This window comes from Balaenoptera borealis (assembly GCF_965194805.1).
Source record: "Balaenoptera borealis genome assembly, chromosome: 20".
In the NCBI taxonomy this organism is placed as follows: domain Eukaryota; kingdom Metazoa; phylum Chordata; class Mammalia; order Artiodactyla; family Balaenopteridae; genus Balaenoptera; species Balaenoptera borealis.
In genome coordinates this window covers 41667749-41691468 of record NC_138879.1, presented here as the reverse complement: position 1 = coordinate 41691468, position 23720 = coordinate 41667749, and the positions used below count along the sequence as shown (strand labels likewise).

General features: G+C 49.6%; 1 protein-coding gene across 1 annotated transcript in view; it reads right to left on the bottom strand.

The window, feature by feature from the left end:
* ASIC2 (acid sensing ion channel subunit 2) overlaps positions 1–22623 on the bottom strand; it is a gene marked incomplete at its 5' end in the record, with an annotated part of 1025374 nt that extends 1002751 nt beyond the window's left edge. The window contains one exon of the mRNA XM_082370897.1: positions 21552–22623. Coding sequence (XP_082227023.1) covers positions 21552–22106 — 555 coding nt within the window. The remainder of the gene's footprint in view (positions 1–21551) is intronic.
* Positions 22624–23720: the final 1097 nt, after the last annotated feature.

Here is a 23720-nt window from a genome sequence, read left to right as displayed (position 1 = left end):
TTACCTTGGGTCTAGCTTCTCCACTCCTCTCTGGGGAACTTAGGGCACTTGGCTCTCTGGGGGGTGTTCTGGGAACTTTAGCACCAGCGGTGGGTGCTGTCCTGGAATTTGAGGTGCCCTATCCTGCACCCCAGAAGCTTGATGCTGGGGATCTCTGAGGAAGGAGGATCCTAAGACTATCTGCAGGGGGACAGGCATCAAAATCCATGTGAGGGATGGCAAGGCTGGCCGAGCTCTGCGGGGACCCTGACTGTGCCACTTGCCAGGGCATAACTTTGGAAAAAGCCCCTTAACTTCCTTGAGCTTGAATTTCCTCATCTGCAAAGCAGGAGTAACCCTGCCTGCTCCACCACTGTGCATTGTTATCACATGGTGAGGACACACATGAATGCTCTCTATAAACTGTGATGGCTCCGAGAAAAGTGCCCATGCTTCCCCCACCCATCCTGGAAGCCCTGCCTAGGTAGCCTCTTTAGCTGCTGGGTTGGGAGGGCCCCTTGGGAAACCAGGACCTCCCTAGAAACACAGCCTCCTCCAAAGGGAGGCCTGGGCCCCTAATCTAAGCCATCAGGGGCCTGATTGGGGTCATCCCAACTTAATACCTGCCTCCCTCCTTCATTGGGAGAATGAACTGAGATATCTGTGTAAAGGGAGAAGAGAATAATACAAATCAACTTATTTACAAAACAGAAATAGACACACAGACATAGAAAACAAACTTATGTTTACCAAAGGGGAAGGGAAAGGGGAGGCGGAGGGACAAATTAGGAGTATGGGATTAATAGATACACACTACTATATATAAAATAGATAAACAACAAGGATTTACTGTATAGCACATGGAATTATATTCAATATCTTGTAATTATCTATAATGGAAAAGAATCTGAAGCGGTACTTACACCTGAAACTAACACACTATCGTAAATCAACTATGGTTTAATAAAGAAAATTTTAAAAAAATAAAAAAGAAGAGAACCACCAAATAGTTACTATTTATTTATTATATGCCAGACCCTGGGCTAGGCGTCCATTATCTGATTTAATTAAATGTTCATACTATCTCTATCACATGTATCATATATATAATATGAGATACAATATATGACATATATGTCATATGATTAGTGTGATATAAATATATATGTGAGATATATAGATCTAGATATAAATATAGATACTGATAGAGATACATTTTCTCATTTTAGAGGCAATGAGACAGTATGAATTCAGGTCTCTCTGTCTCTAAGGAGCTTGCTTTTCTCTTGGTGATTTTCTACTCTTCATGGTGCAGGAGAAGGGGAGAATTTCTCTGAAGAGATGGGGTAGTGCCATGGTAATGCTCAGAAAATGCTAGTTCTTTCCCTTCCCTTCTCCTAAAGAAGATGCTGCTGGGAGGAGCCAGGGCCCTGAGAGTGGGCCCTGGCGGCCTGGCCCTGTTGAGCTGGTAACAAAACATCTATTCATGCCCCAGGGAGCAGCTCTGGCCCTGGGCTGTGGGACAGAAGCCCAGAAAGCCGACACCCACATGCATGGCCACAGGCCAGGGGACCAGAGGTGCCAACGAGCCTGGTGCCCGCCTGGATTGGGAAGCCTCACAGGGCCTGGCACCAGCAGGGGAAGCACATCCCAAGAGGCAGCCAAGGGAACGCACAGCGTCCCTGGGCCTCACTGTGTTGCCAAGGGCCACCTGCTGTGTGTCAAGGGCTGTCTCCTGCCAAGCACACTCACTGACATCTGAGGACAACCCTTTAACCCAGAGGGTTCATCCCAATTTATATAAACCAGTGGTTCTCAACCAGGGACAATTGTGCCCCACAGGAGACACTGTGCTATGTCTGGAGATATTTCTGGCAGTCAAAACTTGGCAGGAGGGGAGAGGCAGTACTGGACAGAAATACTGCTACACATCCTACAGTGAGCAGGACAGCCCCCAACATAAAGAAGATGAGGCCCCAAACATCAACAGTGCCAAGGCTGAGAAACTCCGAGACAAGAAACTGAGTCTTAGAGGTATTTACCAAGTTCACATAGCTGATGAGTGCTGGAATCAGCTTCTAGGTACTGATCCTCTGATTCTGAAGCCAATGCTCCCTCTTTGTGATGGGGAGACTCGCCCCAGCCAAGGCCAAGGAAACTGAAGGATGGACAAGCCTGCATTCCGACAAGCAGACAGAGTCGGCAGCAACCCAGGCTCTACTGAAAAGCCCACGCGAAGCCTGAAATGACCTGAAGCTTCCTAGGATGAAGTTGTAGTTGGTACCAGAGGTTTGGGTGTTATAAACAGTGATTTACTTGCATTTGGAATTTGATAAATGCTCAGTGCCTCCTGTGCTCTCCCACCCCTACTCCCAGGTACATCTGTCCTTAAGTGCCAATGGCCTGGGTGAACTTCCCAAGGTCCAAAAAGGGACCACATTGCCTTCCCACCAGAATTGGACACTTTGACCAGGTCCCTAGGGGCAGGTTAGACAGCTGTGCCATCCTCAAAGACAGGTAATATAGATCAAAGCATGAGCCATAGTAAGTGCACAATGAAGAAGGTGAAAAACAGGCAGATGGGCCAAGCGCCACTATGGCAGAGATGAGGCAGGAAAAGCCAGCTCGGTGGGGGTCATGATGGCCATGAAAGCTGACAAGTGGGCCCCTGCCCTGAGCCCTGGTGATGAGACATGGTGAGATTCTAAGTCAGCAAGTGACCTGGCCATTTTCTCAATGCCAGTTGGCACCGTATACCCCAGAAGCTAAGTCTCTATTATGACAGTCCCAAATGAATTAGGTCTGATCTCAGTAAGGAAGCTGCTTCTGACCACTCTAATGGGCAGACAGGCAGTCAGTCATTCCTAAGAAAGGGCAGCTGAGCGCCCAGGTACAATCCTTCCTTTGAACCCCTGGATCCCTCACCCCATACCTGGGCAGTACCTTCTGGGGCCCCTCCAGTTCCCACCCCTCACTCTAGCAAAAAATATAGCACTCTGAACTTTGGAATCCCAATCTACTGGACAGCTAGAGCCAACCACAGACATCACTGAGAGACTGGCAACCACACGGTGAAGTTGAGACCCCATGAATAGGCTTATCAGGGCTCAGAAGCCAAATGAGACACTTTACTCGAAATAAAGGTTCATCCTCTTTGGGGAAGTTGGAAAGCCTTTGATTAATAACTCCAAGAGCAGAACCTTTCAACTTCGAGTTCTGGCCAGCAAAGCCTCAGCCAGCTATGACCTGGCTGGCCTAAGCCAAGAACTGTCTTCTGGAACCCAGAAGTCACAAACAGGCCTGCCCTTGGTAACTGGAGCCCTGAGGGCAGGAGGAACACAGCGGGCACAGGAGACCAAGTTACAGACAGAAAGTGGCTAAGGACCAGGGCTAGGGCTAGCGCCTCTGTGGGAGAAGACCAGTCAGCAAACCCAGCGCTGGGTTTTGCTCCCAGTTCTCTAGGCTGCTGGTTCTCTGGCTAGTAGCTTTTAACCTTGACTGAGCATTAGAATTAATCTGGTAAGCTTTGAAAAATTCTGATGCTCAGACTTCAACCCAGACATCTCTGGGGTGGGACCCAGACATCAGTATTTTTTAAAGCTCCCCAAGTAATTCCACTGTGTGGCCAAGGTTGAGAAGCATAGACTCAAATCTTTCCTTAATGCCTTGATTAGTTCTCTTAGCACACGATGATGAAGTTTTTCACCACCTGAAGTATTGTTTACACTCTACAGTCAGTAATTCACACCCAAGGACTTGAGCTCCACAAAGATAGGATTAAAAGGTAAGAGTCCAATAAAGGCAAGACTCTTATTTTTTAAATAGTAATAATAACAAAACAATCAAACAGAAAGCAGACCTTTGCAACCTCTTTCTTAGCTAAACCATCCTCAACCGGAATGCTGCCAAGCGTGGTTCTATAAAAAGTAAAATGGGATCATGTCACTCAGAACCCTCAAGAGCTCCCCAGTGCCTACAACACTCGGGGTCCCTCACAGCCAGGGAAGGACCAACTTTGCAGCATTATCTCCTGTTCCTGACTCTACCCAAGCATACACTTTACAGGTAATTTTACTGGCACAGTTCCCCAGCCCTGGGATGTACTCACCTGCCTTTCACTTGCCAAAATTCTACTTCTCTTGAGGGCCTAGCTAAAAGGTTACCTTCTTCATGAAGCCATTTCAATCCCCCCAGTTGGAATACATCACTCCCTCCTCCACACTGCCCCCCCCACCATGCACAATATAGATAATTCTCTCATGACAGTTTTCATTAAAAGTATGTGTTTATGTATCTGCATCCCTCTAAAAATATGAGATTCCACTGAGAGTAGGGGAGGTGCCCTATCCATCCTGGTACCAAGTAGACCCTTGGGGAATGCAAAATGAATGAATGAATGAATGAATGAGCAAACAGCAGGTTGAATGAACTACACGTTGTGGATACGTGCTTGGTCCTCCACCACGGAGACCTTAGTCACCCACTGTGTGCTGTTTGGTTGTGAGATGCTCTCCCAGCAAACAGACTAAATTATGTTTTCCCAGGAAGGTAGCTTTGAATCCATCAAGTGAAATCATCATTACCCATGTTCCGTGTTAATCCTCTGGGCTCATTAACATGCCAGATAATTAGCACCCCTAAGCAGGCAAGGCGAAGAGCAGGATGTGGGGAGGAAACGCTGCCCCCGTTTGTGGACTGTCAGTCAAGTGATGCAGGGTAAGAGACAGAGCCGTGGTACCAAGGGTTCCTGGGGACAGTCATGCTTGCATTCACTGGGCGCCTCTCCCCTTTGTGAGCCCCACCCTGCTCCACTCTCTTCGCATACAGAAGCCCCTCCCTCCAGGCTCAAAGCCAGATAGCTGTGGAATTATCCAGTTATCCAGAGAAATACAGGCTGGAGGAAGGAGAATACGAAACTGCCCCCATGGCCCCTCTGCCCCCTCCTGGCAGAAGCTCTTCATGCACTGCTTGGGAAGGCAGAAGAGGGGAGTAAATGGGACCATGAATCTAGAGACCTTGGCAATTTCTTTAATCTCTTGCACCTCAGTCCTGACACACAATATGAGGAGTAAGAGTACCTCTCCCATCACATCACTGGGAGGTGCTTTCAACACCACCTGGCACATAGCAAGTGCTCAGCAAATGACTGGCTCTCATCACGTATCCAGGTAGTTTAATTAAATGGAATCCACAAGTGAGACTTCCCTTTCCTACCCCACCTCCTCGGCTCTCACTGAGAAGGGATGTTGCATGAACTCCCCAGAGACAGGTGCAAGGCAGCACCAGCATCGGGCATCTCCTGGGGAGGCTCCAGGGAAGTGAGGAGATACCAAGAGTCAGGACAAATAATTAGGATCCCTAATTTTATGACCTGCCTTACGTCATGTGGTCAGTGTCGTCACAGCCCTGTTCCACTAACCTTAGTGCCTGCCACCCCTGTCCCAGGCCTGCCCAGGCTCAGGACCAGTAAGAGCCATGTCTGAAAGGTGAACATCCCCATCTTGGGATACGAGGGGATCTGGAAGGAGCCTGTGGTTGCCTTGACTACAGCTGCGTGGACTCCTACAAACCTGCCCTCTCCCTTCCCACCCAGTTACTATGGTAGTTATTATACCAACTCTATCCTCTGGAAACTGGTAATTAAAGGACAAGAATAAGCATTTATCCTGCCTTTATAGGAGGAACTCTGGTTGATCCCCAGTTGATGAGGGAAAGCTCTTCTTTACAAAAGAATGTCAGCCAATAAATGTAGAAAGAATTGAGAAACCACAATTTTGCAAACTCTAATGAAACTGTTAATTCAGGTTCAAATATGATAGTAAATAGCATATTTACAGGGTGCCAGAGTATCACCCCAGAGATGACGGCAGATGATTTGATGATGGGAGGTGATGCAGTAGAAAGACCCAGCAGTTGCTACCTTAAACAAGGGATCAAAACTAGCATCTCGAAGAGGGGGACCATCACAGAATAAGCTCCTGCTATGAAGCAATACAAAGTACACAGCTTCATCCATGGAGTTCTCTTGCCAAAAACATTAACCTGAATTTCATCAACTCTTTAAACCCAACCCCGAGTTTATGAGAAGAATCTGGGATCCTTCCTGTGAAATTCAGCCAAAAATTCATTATCTGGGTCTAATCAAGAGGGAACATCAGACTGAAAATCATTTGGGAAAATGACTGGCGTTGAATTACTAAAAAAAATGTCAAGGTCATGAAGGTCGGGAAGAAAGTGAGAACCAGTTGCAGAATAAAGGAGACTCAGAATAAAGGATCCGGGATGGGATCCTTTGGCCAAAGAGGACATCACTGGGACCACTGGATACTCAGGAATCCTCTGCACTAGTCTTACAACATTTATACGTTTAAAATTGTTTCAAAAGGGGAAAAAAAATTATACATATCATCTCCTTTTGGAAGACTTTTAGAGCCTACCCTGTGTTGCCTTGTGCAAACTTCGGTTGTTGCACGTAATCTGTTTACTGCCCAGCCTCCCCTCCAGGCTGTGAGCGCCCTGACCTTCTGGACTGGGCCTTATTCATTTCCATTTCTTTACAGCTTAGCCCAGAGCATAGGAGGCACTCAGTAGGTGTTTTTTGAACCAATGTGCTGGGCAGCTCATAACCCCTGAGATTGGCTGGTATATCCCTGGACATACTGACTGATTGTTGGTAAATTCCTCCAGATAGGAAGCTGAAATATGCCTCTCTACAAACCCAGAGCATCTATCTGCCCTACCGCAATGAGCTATGTGTCCTGGAAGCGTCCTGCTTCTCAGGAGCATGTTGCCTGAGACCACAGGCTCCAAAGAGCAGCCTTCTTGCCTCATTGCTGCGGGGAGAACAGTGGTCCCTGTTTGTTTAATCCCAGCCCACTGTGGCAGCCTTGACTACACAGAGCTCACTTGTGATTCACATGAACGTCACTCGAGCTCCCAGAGGTTTGCAGCTATAATTCAACATTTGTTAATAGCCACTTAGAATGTCCCTGAAATAGCTAACAGGCCCAGGGGATAAAAGAGGTTCTGCTAAGAAATCATTCTAGGAAGGCAGAAGTAGCCTTGCCCCAACTTTAGAAGACACTGTTATCTCCAGTTCATGGAGATGCTTCTCTCTCATTGGCCGCCTTCTCACACTCTAGAGGGATGGGTATCTCTCAGGGCCGCCAGGGGGAGAGTGGGACCTGAAATTCCCTACATCATCATGGTGGACATGCTAAAACACCTTCCCCATCACCCTTGCTCCCGAGAAAGGTCCCTCGATTGCCATATCCAGTGGGGGAGGAGAAAACAAAAGAGCACACAGTCCAGACGACCCCAGGAGAAAGCACCCAGGTCAGAGAACAGAAATGAGGAAACAGAAAAATATCATACTGAATTAGAAGCCGAAAAGTTGGTATGTAGATGGAGATGCAAACAGGGAGGAGGGTGAAAACCAACTCACAGAGGTTGAGCTCTACTGTGCTGCATAGTTTACAACTCATTTAATTCTCCCCAAATTGAATTAAATATCTTGCCCAAGGTCATCTAACTAGTCTATGATTATAGAATTTCCACCGAGATCGTCTCACTCTGGAACCCCAGCTCTCAACCACTGTGCTATCCTGTCATCTGCAAATTTGTTCGGAGCACACGTGAACTGGACGTTCAAATTCAAGTCACTGATTCGGAGGCAGAAGCTCTCAACGCCAAGCTCTCGCCAGCCGGTTCCTTCAACAGATCTGTTTCTCGTAAAGTTATCATTTCTGCCACCCAGAGGCGGATTTAAAATGGGGAAGTGGAGTCAGAAAAAGCCAGCAAGGCAGAATCCCATGCACATCTGAAACAGATGCTCATTTCCTAATGTCGGACCCTGGAGCCCCCCAGCTGGCAATCTGGAGAGACGGCAAGTGTCACCCTGGCAAGAACAGACTCTTCCAGCTCCTCGACTTTCCTGAAGAGGGTGCTGTGGAATTGCTTGGCCCTTCCACCTGTGTATTCCTGAGCCAAGAGACCGGGCAGGAGAGAACAAAGGATCTGATGCAAATCTGCAGAGCTGGGAGGTCAAGGGGACCACAGACATATGTCCAGCTCTTAGAGATGTGGTGCCTGCAACAGGCAGAAATCACGGCAGCAAGATCCAAAGCCCACCTTTCCCTGAAAAGGGAAAATTGAATTCACAAAGCTGATGTGCAGTGCCCCTCCTGGGCAGCCAGTAAAGCCAGCTGCACCAAGATGCGGGACATCAGCCCAGAAAACACCTGCACGTTCATCAGGGGAAAAGGTCTGGGGTGGCCCCCTCTCAGAGCCAGTCATTTGCCTGCACCTGTGCTCCTCCTCCTCCTCTAAGGCTGGAACTGTAGCTGGAAAGTCTTGCTCCGGAAAGTTGGAATATTCTCTTGCAGCACAAAACCCTCATCTGGTGCAAACTGTTATATATAAGATGGATATACAACAAGGTCCTACTGTAGAGCACAGGGAACTATATTCAATATCCTGTGATAAACCATAATGGAGAAGAATATGGAAAAGAATGTGTATATATATATATATATATATATATATATATATAACTGAATCACTTTGCTGTGCAGCAGAAATTAACACAACATTGTAAATCAACTATACTTCGATCAAATTTTTTTAAAAACCCTCATCTGGCCTTCAGTCACAGAGAGCTAGGATGCCTTTGCGTCTTCTCTCAGTTCACTGCACAAAGGCGAGGCATGCGGGTTAAGAGCTAGAAGGCTATGTGAACAGCTGAGCGCTACAGTTTCAAGCTGAGGTTTCCCCGGCACTTCACTCTCAGCTCTGGTAGCTGCTGGGCTCCTGGTTCCCAGGGGAGGATACAGAGACACTGAGGGAAACTTCAGCCTAAACTTCAAATCTTTTGAGCTGAAGACTTGCAAATGAACAGTCTGCCTTCACTCAGCCCCGCAAAAACAAGCTTGATGTCTTCACAGAGATCCCCAAAGGGAATCAGAAGCCATGAACTCTGACGCCCAACAGTGCCACTTTCTTGCTGACTGACCTTATGTCAGTCACTAAACATCTCTGAGCTGTACCTATGTTCAACTGTGAAACAGATGCACTTTTTCCACTTTCAGAGTTGTGGTGAGGATCCAATAGCCTCTTATAAAGGAAGCCTGGAGGATCTGGAACCAGAGTACCTGGTTCAAATTCCACTTCCACCAATTCTTAGCTAAGTGACTTTAGGCTTGTCATTTAACCTTTCCGAGCCTCAATTTTTTCCATACCAAAAAACAGAGTTACAGATAGAGACTGAATTCCAAGTAAAGAACAGGGCTTGAGATGTAGCACGCACTCAGAAAACAGCAGCAATTATTAATAGGTTTTGTAAACTACATAGTTTTGATCTATTTTTCACATACTCCGGGTGTCTTATAGCAGGAGCTGGGTGCCTGGCTTGTTTGCAGCCTCATTTCCATACTCTGGGGATTTGCTGATGTCACTGCGGATTTCCCCCCAAAATCCTTTGTTCTCAGATCCCCGGTCACTATGCTTTATCACCAGCTCATCTTAGTAATAATAAAAGTAACAAAATACTGACATTCTACAACTGGCCCAATGCTTAAAGTTTCCCTTCTGTTATTTCATTTAACTGCTGCACACCATGCTATACAGTAAATACCAGTATGACTATTATTTAATAGGTGAGGAAATGGAGGGGGGGAGGTTAAGTAACTTGCATAAGGTCACTACTAAGATCCATTTTTTTAACTCACAGAACAGAATGAGATATTTTAGCCAGTCGTGGAATTCAGTGCCAGACAGGTGTGGGGTCCAGGCTTGCATAACTGTGATTTTTTTTTTTTTTTTTGGATTAATAAGAAATGTATACTTGGTCTTCACCACACTTCTGACACCAAACATGTGGGTTTTCCCCTCATACCAAGCAATTCTGACACTAACTACCCAGAGTTAGGGCAGACCCCATAGATTAAAGGTTCAGTCCCATAAGACTGTCCCCACTTCAGTTGCCAAGCCACCTGTACTTCTGACCAACTGGCTATAAATCAGGGTTCCCATGACCCCCTCCTCAAGTGTGATAATTTGCTAGAATGGCTCACAGAACTCAGGAAAAGTTTTCTTACTATCGCTGGTTTATTATAGAGGATACAACTCAGGAACAGCCCGATGGAAGAGATGCATAGGGCAAGGTCTAGGGTAAGGGGCACTGAGCTTCCATGCCTTCTCTTGGTATGACGGCCTCTCAGCACCTCCATGTGTTCACCAACCCAGAAGTTCTCCAAATCCCTTCATTCAGAGGTTCTTATGGAGAGGTCCCATTACATCGGCAGGATTGATTAGATCATGGGCCACTGGTGATTAACTTGATTTCCAGCCCTCTAATCACAAGGCTGATGGCAACCAACCCCCATCCTGAAGCTATCCAAGGGCCCAGCAAGAGTCAGTTCCTTAGCATAAACTCACATCTGGTTGAAAGGGCCTTATGTGGAATAACAAAAGATGCTCCTCTCACCCAATCCCTCAGGAAATCGCAAGGGTTTTTCAAGCTCTTGTACCAGGAACCAGGGATGAAGACCAAGTGTACATTTCTTATTAATCAAAAAAAAAAAAAAATCACAGTTATGCAAGCATGGACCCCCACACCTGTCTGGCACTGAATTCCACGATTGGCTAAAATATCTCATTCTGTGATTACCTCCGATGCCAGAGCCCCTTCATCCTCCCCACACCTGCCATAACACCCTGGAGCTCCCAGGCAGGGCATTCTCCCAGCCAGATTAACCTCCTTCCCAGCCCCTATAACTGGGTCTATCTCTAGCACCACCCACACACCCCAGAGTTACCTTAAACTTGAGTACCTCTCTGTCTCCCCAGCCCCTACCAGAAACCAGGTCAGGTCCAAGCACACCCAAGATTTGCCCTCTAGGACTGAAGCTAGTGCCGAGAATTTATGACAAATTGCCCTGGGAACTGCTTCTCCAGGAGCCGTGCATACTCCCTTGGGGAGGCCAGGTCATTTACCAGCCACTCCAAGCCCCGGTGACCCTCACCCACACGTGTCCTGCACTCTCTCTGGATGAACTGAGCATCTTCTGTCTCCAAGCCTTCTCCAGCAGAAACATTTTTATTCCCCCACTCCTGAAACAGCCTCAAGGCTACGTTGTATTGGGAAATGAGGTGGTGCTGCACTGTGGATGTACTGGCTTGCATCTACTATCAATTCTTCCCAACGCCATCTGTCAATGGCCCTCACCTCTGACCCCAAATATCTGTTCCAAAAGGAAATAAATCAAAGATGCTCAGAGCTGAAAGTAACTGTAGAGGTCATTACATCCAACTCTTTACCTGACATTGATCCACCCCTACAGCCTCACCAATAAGCCATTAATTGTATGGCCTCAGCTAGAGTTGATGACAGGGCACAGGTGGTCCCAGGATGGCTCCTTCTAAGCAGCTGATACCCACCTCTGTGAATGTCTGCCCACCCCTGGGTACCAGCACTGCCTTCTGGCCTCACAAAGAGAAAACTTCATCCCTCTTCTCTACAGGGACCTTCGAAGTGTGTGAAGACAGCAAACCACCCGGCCTTGAGTCACCTGCTTCCCTTTTCAGGCTACACGGTCTCAGTTCTTCCCCGCGCTCCTCATCACTCACAGTCTCTGTGACATATGAGGAGCATCAGCCCCGCTCAGCCGTACATTTCTCACTGCCTCCTGCTTTATAGATGAGGCCGAGCCACTGCCAGCATCAAAGGCAGTCGCCTCCCCTCACCCCATGGCTTAAAGCCAGACTGAGGCCCATCCAGGAGGAAATGGCAGTGAAGGCTGGGAGGACGGTGAGAAAGGGATGCTTTCAGAGACAGCAGAACTGGGAAATGATGAGAAGGCAGGTGTTGGTAAAGGTGTGAGCTAGAATGTGAGCAGCCTGGGCAGGGGGCAGGGTTGGGGTGGGGGAATGCAGGAGCTGAGAGAATAAGGATAGCTCAGCCCTTAGGACATGGGCAACTTTGGGAAGGGCTTTCCTCGGACAAAAAGTTCCAAAGAGCAGCAAACCAGCTGAGCCTAGAAGAGTGGGTCCTAATCAGAGAGATGCTCACTTGAATTATGAAGTCTCCCTTGGAAACTGTTACAGGCCCCAGTGGAGGGCACATCAAGAAAGAATGAGGCTTATAAGACTTCTGAAACAGGTATTTCCTTCTTTCTAAGCCAGACACAGGTCCACGTGCCTAAGTGAGTCTGCATGTTGTCAGACAGATGGAGAAGGTAAAACTAATCAATACATAGGTTGGGTTCCCTAGCAGAGCCTGAGAATGGAGTTTCTTGTCCGCATGATTTACGGAGGGAATGAGCTCAGGAAAAGTCTAGAAGGGAGTGAGGTATGCAGGATAAGGCAGGGAGAAAAGGTAAGCAAAGACGTGCTTTCAGGAGAAGTCTAGCTCAGCCTGATCCCATGGAAAGCTCTGGAGTGTACACTGCACCATAATTTGTTGGGTCTTGAGGCAAGGTGCCTGGCATTTTGCGCTCCTGTCAGTCAGTCGCTGGCTCCTGGCTGCCCCCAGGTGGTGGGGAGGTGTATAACTTCTCAGATATCTCCAGGAAAGGCAGGGCCAGTAGACTAAGGACCAAGGGCATCCTCCTGTTCTCAGGGCAGAAGCTTGTAGCCCCAGCAGCAGGAAAGGGGATCTGGATGGAACACCAACAGCATCTTTCACAGATGCCCTTGCTAATTTGTACACAGACCCCTGCTCACAACTGTAGGACCAGTGTGATGGAAACTTCCAGTCAGACTGATGAAGGGCAGCCAGACACACACGGCGCATGGACAGAGTTTTGACGGTAGGGTTCTGTGCCTCCGTATATTCCCACTACAGCCACTCAGCGTATCAGGGTATTTTTCCTTCCACTGTACAGCTCTATCTACATTACACAAACAAATAAATAGATAAATATATCTGGTTACAAAATAACATCAACTCTCTGCCCCCAAGCATAAGTTAAAGTTATTTCAGCAAACAAATGCGAGATCAGAAAATAAATTTCGATTGTGTTCTACTGTATTACAGTTCTCCAAGTTGGCAAGTCCTTGGGAGTCACCTAGTTTAACCCCCTCATCTTACAAGAGAGGAAACTGAGGCCCATAGAAGCTAATTACCTTGCCCAAGGCTGGGCCACTCCACCAACAGAAGTCAATAAACCCAGGTAAATATGTTCTTTCTGTGCTTTGTACTTTATTTCTCCTGAGTATAAATTTCTGTGGCCAGTGAGGTAATCAATAGAGAATGGACCTGATTCATGAGAAAATAAGTGCTGGGAGATGGAGAGACGGTTTAGCATCCAAAGGATGACCCTTTTCAGAATGTTCTTCCCAAATAAAGCCCATCCTGATAAATAGGCTTCTGTCACAGGCTTCCAGTAACTACTAAGTCCCACCTGTATGGACTGGTTTTAATTCTGTTGCAGGGGAGAAAAATGATACATGGAAATCTGTCTGAAGGGGTGTTGTAGCCCATTAGTTTCAGATTATAATAGATCATGGGTCAAACAGCCCTGCTGGTCAAGTTTGAAATGGCAACCCAGCTCCATCAAACATAAACACTCAGATGAAAAAGAGACAGCGCAAAGCACACTTTCAGATATCTCTAGACCCAGGTGGCATATTTTTGTTCTGCTGGAGAGAATGCGATACTTGATACTTTGAAATATGAACTGATCTATGGGAACAACGCCTCTGACAACAAACTTGGTGCTACAAGCTACCAATTCAAAAAAATTTAAAAATTAAAATAAGAGCTACCCATTCAGTCGTTGGGGATTTTTTTCATGGGATCCCGTTTCAGCTCTTCCTCTAGAAATTGGTAGCAAACCAGGATTCAGAAACTTTACAGAAAATTGTCTAGAATTCATCTCTTCCTTAAGGGAAGGAGTTTCTGCAGAGAGGAAAAGAGAACCACTGTAGAGAGGGGGAAAGAATCAATTCCCAATTTGGTAAGCTTGCAGGTAGTCTTCTTCCATCAGCATTTCTGGAGGTCTAAGAACTCCCAGGGACAGAGATGCAGACATACAGCAACTAGGCACCAGCTTAGCGGCCCGCTGCCGCTTCAGCTTTTCTTGCAAGTAGATGGTGCAGGTCATTATAATAGTCAGCTCTTAGTCAGTGTGCTAGCCCTTCATCACATCAGACAGAAGTCAATACACCCCTGAAAGCTTTACTTCCAGATAGCCATGACCTGACATTCTGCAAACTAGAAGATCCCAACTGGAGGCTGGCACCACAGAAAACCACTCACACAGCTGGGCAGAGGTTGCCTCTCCAAGGGCATGGCAAATGCTCACAAAACTTCCAAGCATCTTAAGGAATAGGAAAGACCATCTACTTTGCATTCAATGCAATCTAGACCATTTTAACATAGAGCCTAGAAACTTCCCAGGTGAGGGAGAGTCAGGGCCTATACCGTGTGCTGAGGCGTGCAGGGATGGCCGTGCAAGGAGAACCTCCTGGTCTTCATGGTCCAGGGTCCTCACGGTCATGAAGGGTTGGGCTTCATCCAGGAACGAGGTCAAGCCTCAGTCAGAAGATCTAATTTGGTGTCAACAAACACATCTCTGGTTCAACCCAACAAACATACAACAAACAGGACCAAGATGGCTTCAGGTAAATGCACACCTGGACTGTCAATAAATTGCCATCAAAAAAGAGTAACGTGTTCAGCTGTGAACCTATAATCCAAGGATGCTTAGTTAAGAGGGGCAATTACCCCTCCCTCTCACAAATTATCCCTGGATGCTTCTGGCAGATAAGACAAAATATATCCCACCAAAGGGGTATTGCTCAGACCCATGGAGACATATCTTTGGATTTTATTTTTACTCGAAGTGGACCTTTGAGGGAATTTCTAACACCCTGGAGACTACCCAGGGGACCCAGGATGAAGAAAGCAAGGTGACACTGACTAAGTGTGCACTGCATGCCAGATGAGGTATCACATGTACAGATGTGTGATCCCAGGCGTGACCAAATGGAGTTACTCCCCAAATACTAAAATAATACATGTAATTATACCTAAGATGCTATTCTGGGACATTTTTTCTTCTTCTTTATTCTTTCCCACACTTCCCAAGTTTTCTCCAGTGGTCGTGGATTGTTTCTATAACCAGAAAGTGTACTGTTAAAATAATAACAATAACGAGACAAGTCTTCCCAATGCAGGTGGAATCCTGGGTCCCTATACTGAAAAGGGAAGGCTAAAAATGGCTATTTCAGTTGACATCAGAGTCACCTGACATTTGAAAAACTTCAAACCCACTTCACACACTCATGACACATTGTAAGAGCTTTCCCCGTGCTAAGCAGTTCTAAGTCCTGAGAATATCAAGTTAGAAAAGACATCATGTCTTACGGGGAGGAGAAACTGAAATGGGCAATGAATAAAAATTATCAGTGGTTAAAGATTCAGTTTTAAATTAAATCATCTCTAAGGTTCCTTTTAGCCTAAACACTTCATGATTCTAATGCAAGGGAAAGTATAATGACTGTTCTAGGAGAGGAGTAACCCAAAGGCTTTTTAGAGAACAGGAGAGGAAGAGATTAAGTTAGATTATGACATGGGGAGAGGGTTGGCAGTGGTTGCCTGGAGAAGGCCACATAGATATTAGAGCCAGATTTCTTTTTTTGAGGGGGGTCGTATTATTCATTCGAAATCCAGGGCATGTTTGGCAGTTACAGTGAATCAACCGAAATACCGTTAGTTCAAGTTGCTGGATCTTTGATTTCACCGTTGTTCAGGATTACACCACAAAACGCAATGTAACCTGCAGAAACTTTCAGGCTCCCCCGCAATGCATCTTGAACAAGGCTGGGCCCAGCTCCTTCCACCATCCTGCGGAACCCCTACACTTGGTCGCCCATGGTCGCCGTCTGGCCTCGGTGCGGGGAGGTGGCCTCTGGGCTGGGCATCCGGTGACTCGGGCTCCTCGCTGCCCCAGGACACTGGCACATGCGCCTTCATGTGGAGGCAGCCCCGCTCCTGCGCCGCTGCTTCTAATCTCCCGCAGGTCCATTTCGCGTCCCCCAGCACCTGCAGCTCCTCTGGCCTCCGCCGTCGCCACCAGCCCAGCGCCAGGGTGTCCACGCGGCCCCAGGCCCGAGTCCGCCCAGCCTCTCATCCCCACTGGCGGCAATGCCCATCCCACACCTAGACCACGCCTAGAGCCGGATTTTAAAGGATGAGTAGGATTTAAATAAATAGACAGAGAGAGAGAGGTGAGAGATGAAAAGAAGTAAGAAAGGCCCATGAGCAAAGGATGCTGGGTCAGTTCAGGAAACAGCAAGTAACTATTGAATCAAAAAGAAAATCTTTGCTGGGTATTTACTGTGGGCAGACCCTGCATTCGGCATGGAGGATGCAGAGACTGTGTTTGATAAGACGAGACTCCTGCTCTCAACACCCCACCCCCATCCAGAGGGGATGGGAAATGGGCCATGAGCTTTCAGATGGCAAGGATCTGGTCTAGCTCTCGCCCTGCTACATGGGAGGTGCTCTGTTTGATTAACAAAGAACGGATGTGCAGACACACAGCACACACACTCCTGATAAAAGATGCAGGCCTGCTACCCAGGCCACTCGACTCTTATCAGGGGTTAGGGCAGCACAAGCTTCCTGGGCTGAGGTTAGTGGCGTGACCTGGAGCGGAAGCCAAGATGGCAGGTAAGGAGAGGCTGTTTAGGCGGCAGGACCGACATGGAAGTACTGAGAAAAGGGAACGTTTGTCATATTCTGAGAATTAAGAATCCCACAAACACAGCAGTTGCCCGTGCTCCAAAGCTGTTAGTGAGTCACAGTGTGGAATAGTGAGAAGGACACTGTCCTGAAGTCAAGAGAGCCAGAATCCATCTAAGGCTCAGTCAGCACTCCCGTGGGACACTAAGCAAAGCATGGGGCCTGCCCTGTACGAGGCATCTGCCACGCACTAGCCCTTGGCATCCTTTGGCCTCCCTGGATCAGTACAGCAACTCTTGAGTGGCAGGTATTATTGTTTCTAATTAGAGACGGAGAGAGTAAGATTAAGAAATTTGCCCAAGATTACACATCGAAGAGGGGGTACGGTTGGAATTCCAGCTCAGATCTCTCCCCAAAGCCCACCTTCTTCACACACCTGCTCCTCATGTGATAAGAAGTAATAAGCTTAGCTAGGGACCCACCAGCCTGTGGCAAGATTTCCAAATATGTGAGCTGCCTAAACCCTCCCCTCCACATCTCTATAATGCTATGTGATGTAGACGACTAAGAGTCGTAGAATTGCCTCTAACAAGATCCCATTGTGGAGAGACCTTTCTTTCAGTAAGAAAAGAAAAAAATGCCTTTCCTAAGAAATCTCTAGCTTAAAGTAAACACACACACACACACACACACTATGGCAATCAGGTTAGAAATGCAAACTGAGGGGTCATTTGCAATCCTGAACTTGGAGGCAGATGAACCCCAATGTGATAAGCAGAGAAACAATGTGAAACAGTCACGTGCTAGTCACAAGCAGTGGGGTTGCCACCTGTCCGCAATAGTTAGCTATTGAACCCAGTTGTGACCTCCACTCTACAAAACCCCAGCTCTGCGATGCTGGGCTTTAACCCAGGGCTCCATACAGAGAAAGCAGCAGCCGCCTCTCTCTCCCTGGTCTATCCTGACAGCATTACTCACCAACTGACTCTTCTGGAGGGCTGCAAACAGGGCAGGTAGGCTGGACAATAAAAACCCTCCTATGAGGGGCTTCGCTGGTGGCTCAGTGGTTAAGAATCCACCTGCCAATGCAGGGGACACGGGTTTGACCCCTGGCCCGGGAAGATCACACATGCCGCAGAGCAAGGAAGCCCATGTGCCACAACTACTGAGCCTGTGCTCTAGAGCCCGCGAGCCACAACGACTGAGCCCACGCGCCACAACTACTGACGCCCGCGCGCCTAGATTCCGTGCTCCGCAACAAGAGAAGCCACCGCAGTGAGAAGCCCATGCACCGCAATGAAGAGTAGCCCCCGCTCGCGCAACTAGAGAAAGCCCACGAACAGCAACAAAGACCCAACACAGCCAAATATAAAAACAAATAAATACATTTATATTAAAAAAAAAAACCCTCCTACGAATCTTGAAAATAACCCCGCCTTACATCTGCATAGTTGTCACAAGGCACAAGAGATTTTTCGCATATATTGTCTCACATGATTTGTTCCCCCTGTGAGTTACAAAATCACATGTTACTATCACATGTTCCACGAGCAAGTCGATGCCGAGAGAGGGTACAAAATACGACCCAGGGAATAAGCTAGGAAATGATGGAGCTGGGATTCGAACCTATGTCTTCCTACTCCTAATCTTAACTTCAGCTCATCTAGTCATGGCCAGAGACACACCCCCTGGCCAGCCCTCTCACCCCAACTCCTTTCCTTCCACTCTGGGTCAGCAGGGCGATCTCTGCTGAGTAGACACTGTTGAATCAAAGCCCTCCTCTCCTCTTCCAGGAAAGAAAAGTATGTGCCTATCTGAAGTCAGATGGTCTTAGGTGAGGGCTCAGAGTGTACCTGCCCAAGCATGGAGCACAGCTGTTTACATGGCAGTGAGAGTCCCACACCTGGCTTCTGGGACTTTTAACCTCCACAGACAATCTTTCACTCTGCTAGAATCATGGCTCATTCGCTAATTAAAGGGTATCATGCACACTAGCTAAGAACTTGGAATAAGGAAGCGTATGCGAAAGCATTAGCCCTGGAGATGGCGCTAGGTACACTTTGCAGAAAAAGAAAACCAGGAAAAATGATCCACCTGGGACAGCCCATTCCCACACTTCATCACTTCTCTAATAAGCTAGCCACAGCTCGTAGGGAAGGAAGCCACCCAGCATAGGACAAACCCAGGAAGAGCCCAGTAAATTAACCAAAGGGAGAGGGATACGCGGTAGAGAGAATGAATGAGAGAGAAAGCTGGTGAGCCAACTTCTCCCATAACCACCTGTGAGGTCTCGCTCACCTCTGGTGCACCCCAGGCCAAGGACAAGAACATTTGCACCCCAGGCCAAGGAGCCAGGGAGACAAGGGCAAGTGGGAAGGATTAGCCCTCACTGCAAGGTCTTGGAATGAACTTGGCATCATGTCCGTGCCTTGTAGCATGGCTGCTCATTGCAATCAATGGGTGAAAAAGATCAGCCTCCCGCCTGGAGTATGCTCCAGGTTTCCTAGAGTGGGTGCCCTTTTGGACACGCTCCTGAACCGCTTGACAATCCAGCCCTGAGACCCATCCCCTTTTCAATGCTAGAGGAGGTCATCCATTGAGAGTCAGTCTAAGGAGGGACACTCAACCAAGTCAGTCTTGAACCTGGTGAGGATGGCAGATAATGACATGACACTTACTAAGTAATAAATTGTGTCCACAGGCAGCTTCATTATTTAAGAGACAACCTGGAAAGGTCAAAGGGTTGGGTCAGGTTTTACAGCCTGATCTTTGGCCTCTTGGGACCCCAGGGACCGAAGTGATAGGCTAAGTACAAAACTGCAGCCCGGGATCAAAGAACCTTTACTTCTAAGTGGAACTTGGTCATGAATTGAGAGGAAGCCACTAAGTGGACATGTGGTTATGAGGATGCTTGAGAACTCGGCCCAGGGTCTGCTACCAACTGCAGTTGCTCTCGCTGCCACCTTCCCTCTCCCTCTGCTGTCTGCATGTTCCATGTGTGTTCAGGCAGACAGAGGAACAGCTGAGTGTGTTTCCGAGCTGCGTGGTGCAGTGGTGAAGCTGAGCGTTGCCACGGCACTAGAAAGCACGGGGTGGATACAGGGATGGTTTCAGCCTCCAAGAACGAGGCTTTTTCCCCAACTCTCCCCAAGCCACCCAAGACATCGTGCGTGACATGCTTTCGGACCCTGTTTACTCCATTTAGAAAGGCTTCCAGGACTGCTGGTCCCTTCCCCCCAGCTCAGACCTGCTTCCTCTTTAGCATACATAACACCACATCCTGATCTTGCTGGGCTCTTTGGCACAGTGTTTCATACGGATAATACAAAACAACTCTCCCAGGGAAGAGAGCTCCAGGGGGTGCCAGAGGCAATGAGCCCTCCCCACGCCCCTCCCCCGCCCACCCCCAGGCACTCTTGGCTTTTCCAGAATCAGAGACAGCCCACCGCAAGCATAGAGGCTGTGTGCAGAGACTGGTTGTAGCATTAAAAGAAACTCCGAGCAAGAGTCTGGTAGGCAGTGGCTCTGAGAGCCGGCGGGGAGTGGACGCACCACAGAGAAAGGTAGGGCGTGTCTTCATTAGGCAGAGGACCTCAGACAGGAGCTGACAACAGAGTCCGGTCTCTTTGCAACTGCAGTACCTGCCACCCCGAAATTACAACTGCAGTTTGGCTCGAGGCTCTGAGACTCAAAAGCTCTCGGTTCTCCCTTAAGGCGGCTCTGGGAGAAGCGGCCACACTGGGCTTCCGGAGGGTCCCACAGCACCTGATGTCCCAGACCCGCCTGGGAGCAAGGAGGTGTGGGCAGCTGCAACCAGACCGGTCATGCCAATTTCTGCCTAGCAGCCCACTAATTAGGCAGACACAGAACCCTGGCAGCCACAGCTCTCCTCCCATTCTTCCCCTGCCCCTCCAGGAAGCCCCGTCCTGAACGGGATCCACCTCCTCCTCCGCTTTTCCTCTTTACTCAGCTCCACTCTCCTCCTCCAGGCTTGCGGATCTCACAGCTGCTCGCCCCCTCCCCACACCACTCCTCTCGTATCCACGTATCCACGTTGTTAAGGGATCATCATACAGACAGCAAACGAGCCTTGGAGTTTCAAGCTGAAACTCGCAGACCAGCCAGCTTGCAACGTTTCACCCTCCCAGGCATCTCACTGACCATCCTGTGTATGGGTCTCCACCTAGACCCTCCTCTTTGGCCCAGGGACCCTGAACATCTCTTTGTTTTTTGACCTGCCAGCAGACCAGACAGAGACCCGGGGTTCCCCTGGCCTCTCCTCTCCCCGCACGGAGCTCAGAATCCACACAGGAAAAGGAAGGAAAGAGACTTCCACACCTTTGCAGCATCACCTGCTCCAGCAAGCTCCCAAAGCCACTGGAACCATCCAGGCTGCCTGGGGCCCCGCACCCCCTTTTCTGGCAGCTTTAAGCTCCAGCCCAGCCCACAGGATGCAGTGCCTGATGCCACTTCCGAGCAGAGAGAGAGAGAGAGAGAGAGAGACAAAATGCCACCTCGTCAATGACAAGCTGTTCCAATCACACAGCTCAGACACCAAGTGCCCTGGACCACGGACAGCTCAGGCCTCCTCCCTCTGGGTGGGTGGAAGGCAACTCAGCACCTCTGGGGTAAACGATCCGCCACCACGGCCAGGCCCCCTGCTCGCCCCGCACAGCTGACCAGACAAGAGTGCTCCAACCCAGCAGGCAGACCTCTCCGACCAGTTCCAACAACTCTGGCCAACTACCCTCTTGGCCTTCGACTGAGACGCTCCTCTCTCTCCTGCTCCAAAGCACAGAGAGACCTCGAACCAAGCCGGAGACCGCCAGCGTGGCACTTCTCCAAAGGACTGAGCACAAAAATGAGCTGAAAGCCAAGTACTCACTGTGGTGAAGTCCTGGTGGCCACACTCCTGCCCTTTGAACTTGCAGTAGAGCATCATATCCTTCAGGTCATGGCCCACGCGGTGCAGGAACTCCAGCATGCTGAACTGCTTGGGTTTGTAATGCTTGAAGTTGGCCTTTTGCCGCAGGGCCTCCAGCACCGTGGGGTCAGCCAGGTGCGGGTCCGGGATCTGCAGGTTGACGTCCAACAGGGCGAGCAGCTCCCCGGCGTGGTACAGATCATTGGTGGTGAGCCTGGAGAAGCGGAAGCCGTTGAGGTTACAGAGGGTCACGGCTGGGAAGACCAGGCTTTGGGCCACCACCTCGTCCACCTTGGTGACGTGCTGGTAAGAGAAGTAGTAGGACACCCTCTCGGAGCTCTCCACCAGCAGCAGGCCCAGAGAGCCCACGAAGGCCACGGCCCAGAGCACACGCCGGATGGTCAGCGGCCCGTACACGAAGATGTGGCGGATGCCGTGGAGGGTGGAGGTGTTGGCGAAGATCTGGATGCTAGAGGGTTGCAGGCTACCCTCGCTGGGGCTCTCCTTGAGGTCCATGGGGACCCTGTGCAGTTCCGCAACTGGCTTCAGGTTGATCAGATTTCAGAGAAGAGTTCCCAGTCCTAGGGCTCTGCTTAAACCTTGACGTTCAAGGGAGGGAAGGAAAGGCAAGCATCAGGCCAGGTGCCGTGAGTTTATCCTGAGAGCCCCAGCTGCACGCTGCCAGGGGTGAGTGTTTATATAAAACCCATTCGAACTCTAGCTCCTGATTTTGTCCAGGCGATAAGGAAGGCTGGTTTTATTTAGGGAGACACCAAGGTGATGTGGAAGAGATGTGGGTGGGAAGGGAGAGCTTAGCCAATGGAAATAAAGTCCTCCCCCCTACACACGCCACTAGAGACAAGATTAAAAGCGAGAGCGAGGGAGAAAATGCTTAAAACAAGTCGCTCAGCAGCTCGGAGCCTGTTAACCAGTGCGTAATGCCCCGCGTTAACCATCCTGGGGATGTCAGGGCGGCCACGCTGATGCACTGCGGCCGGGCGCAGCGACAGAGCTTCAGAGCTGCTGCCGCTGCCGCCGCCGCCGCCGCCGCCGCCGCCGCCGCCGCCGCCGCCGCCACGGCTCTGGTCCTCTCCTCTCCCCGCACTGTTTTGGACTCCGGATTCCGTTTCTCGCCGCCGGCCTCCGTCCCTCCTCTCCTCCTCCTCCTCAAGGCCCCCTTTTTTTGGGCAGAATTCCAAAGGCAGGCGGGCCGCGGCTAGCGCCTCGGAGAGGCGGTAGCGCGCGGCCGCGGAGAGGCGAGGACCGGGAGGCTGGGAAGGATGCTGGAGGTTCGGAAAGGGACTCGTCTCTCCCCGCCCACCCACCCCGCCTCCCCGAGGAAAAGCGAGGACCCAGAGGGCAACGAGCGAGCCGGCCTCCCTCACCCCCTCCTCCACCAGGCTGTTGGGGGCTGGGAGAGGGCAGGCGCAGGGGGGGGGCGGGGGGGGCGCTGCTGGGGGCGGGGGCCGGCGAAAGTTTCTTTTTGGTCTTTTTTGGAGGAAGCTAGTGGGGGCTTCTCGCCCAAGGTGGGGAACCAGCCCTGGGAGTGAGGACTTGACCGCCACCCCCGTAGATGGCAGGAAGGCACTTGGTAAACTCCCAGGAGCCGGGTATGGGGGTGAAGGCAGCATTCCTTCGCACCCATATTTGCTCCCGGGTCAGACTCAGCCTGGGGTTTCCAGACGGGAGACGCTGGAAGCGGGGAAGGAAGGGAGCTGTAAAAAACCACAGTGCCTCTGCTGCCGGCGGGAAGGGGACATTCCAGGGAATGAGGTGCCGCCCCTAGGAGACCAAACGAAGAGCAACGTGTAGCCCCCCCTTCCCCCCCTCCCCGACAGAGCTGTCAGGAGGTTCTGCATCTGAAAGAGAAAGACAGCTGGGGTTCCAGGTAAGGCTGGATGCCTTCCCTTTGGGCTGTGTGCCTGTGTGTGTTCTGCCCCAGGATTTGCCAGATGGAAACACAGCTGGAGCTGTAGGTGGGAGAGAGGGATTGGGCTTTCAGCCACCTACCTCCTTTTTCCTGAAAATCCACTGGAAGTCAGCTCCTGCTAGCAGGTGGGTGTGGCTTGCCCTGTGCCAGGGATCAGGAACCTATAGAATCAATGATGCTAAATCCCCTTCAGGAGGAAA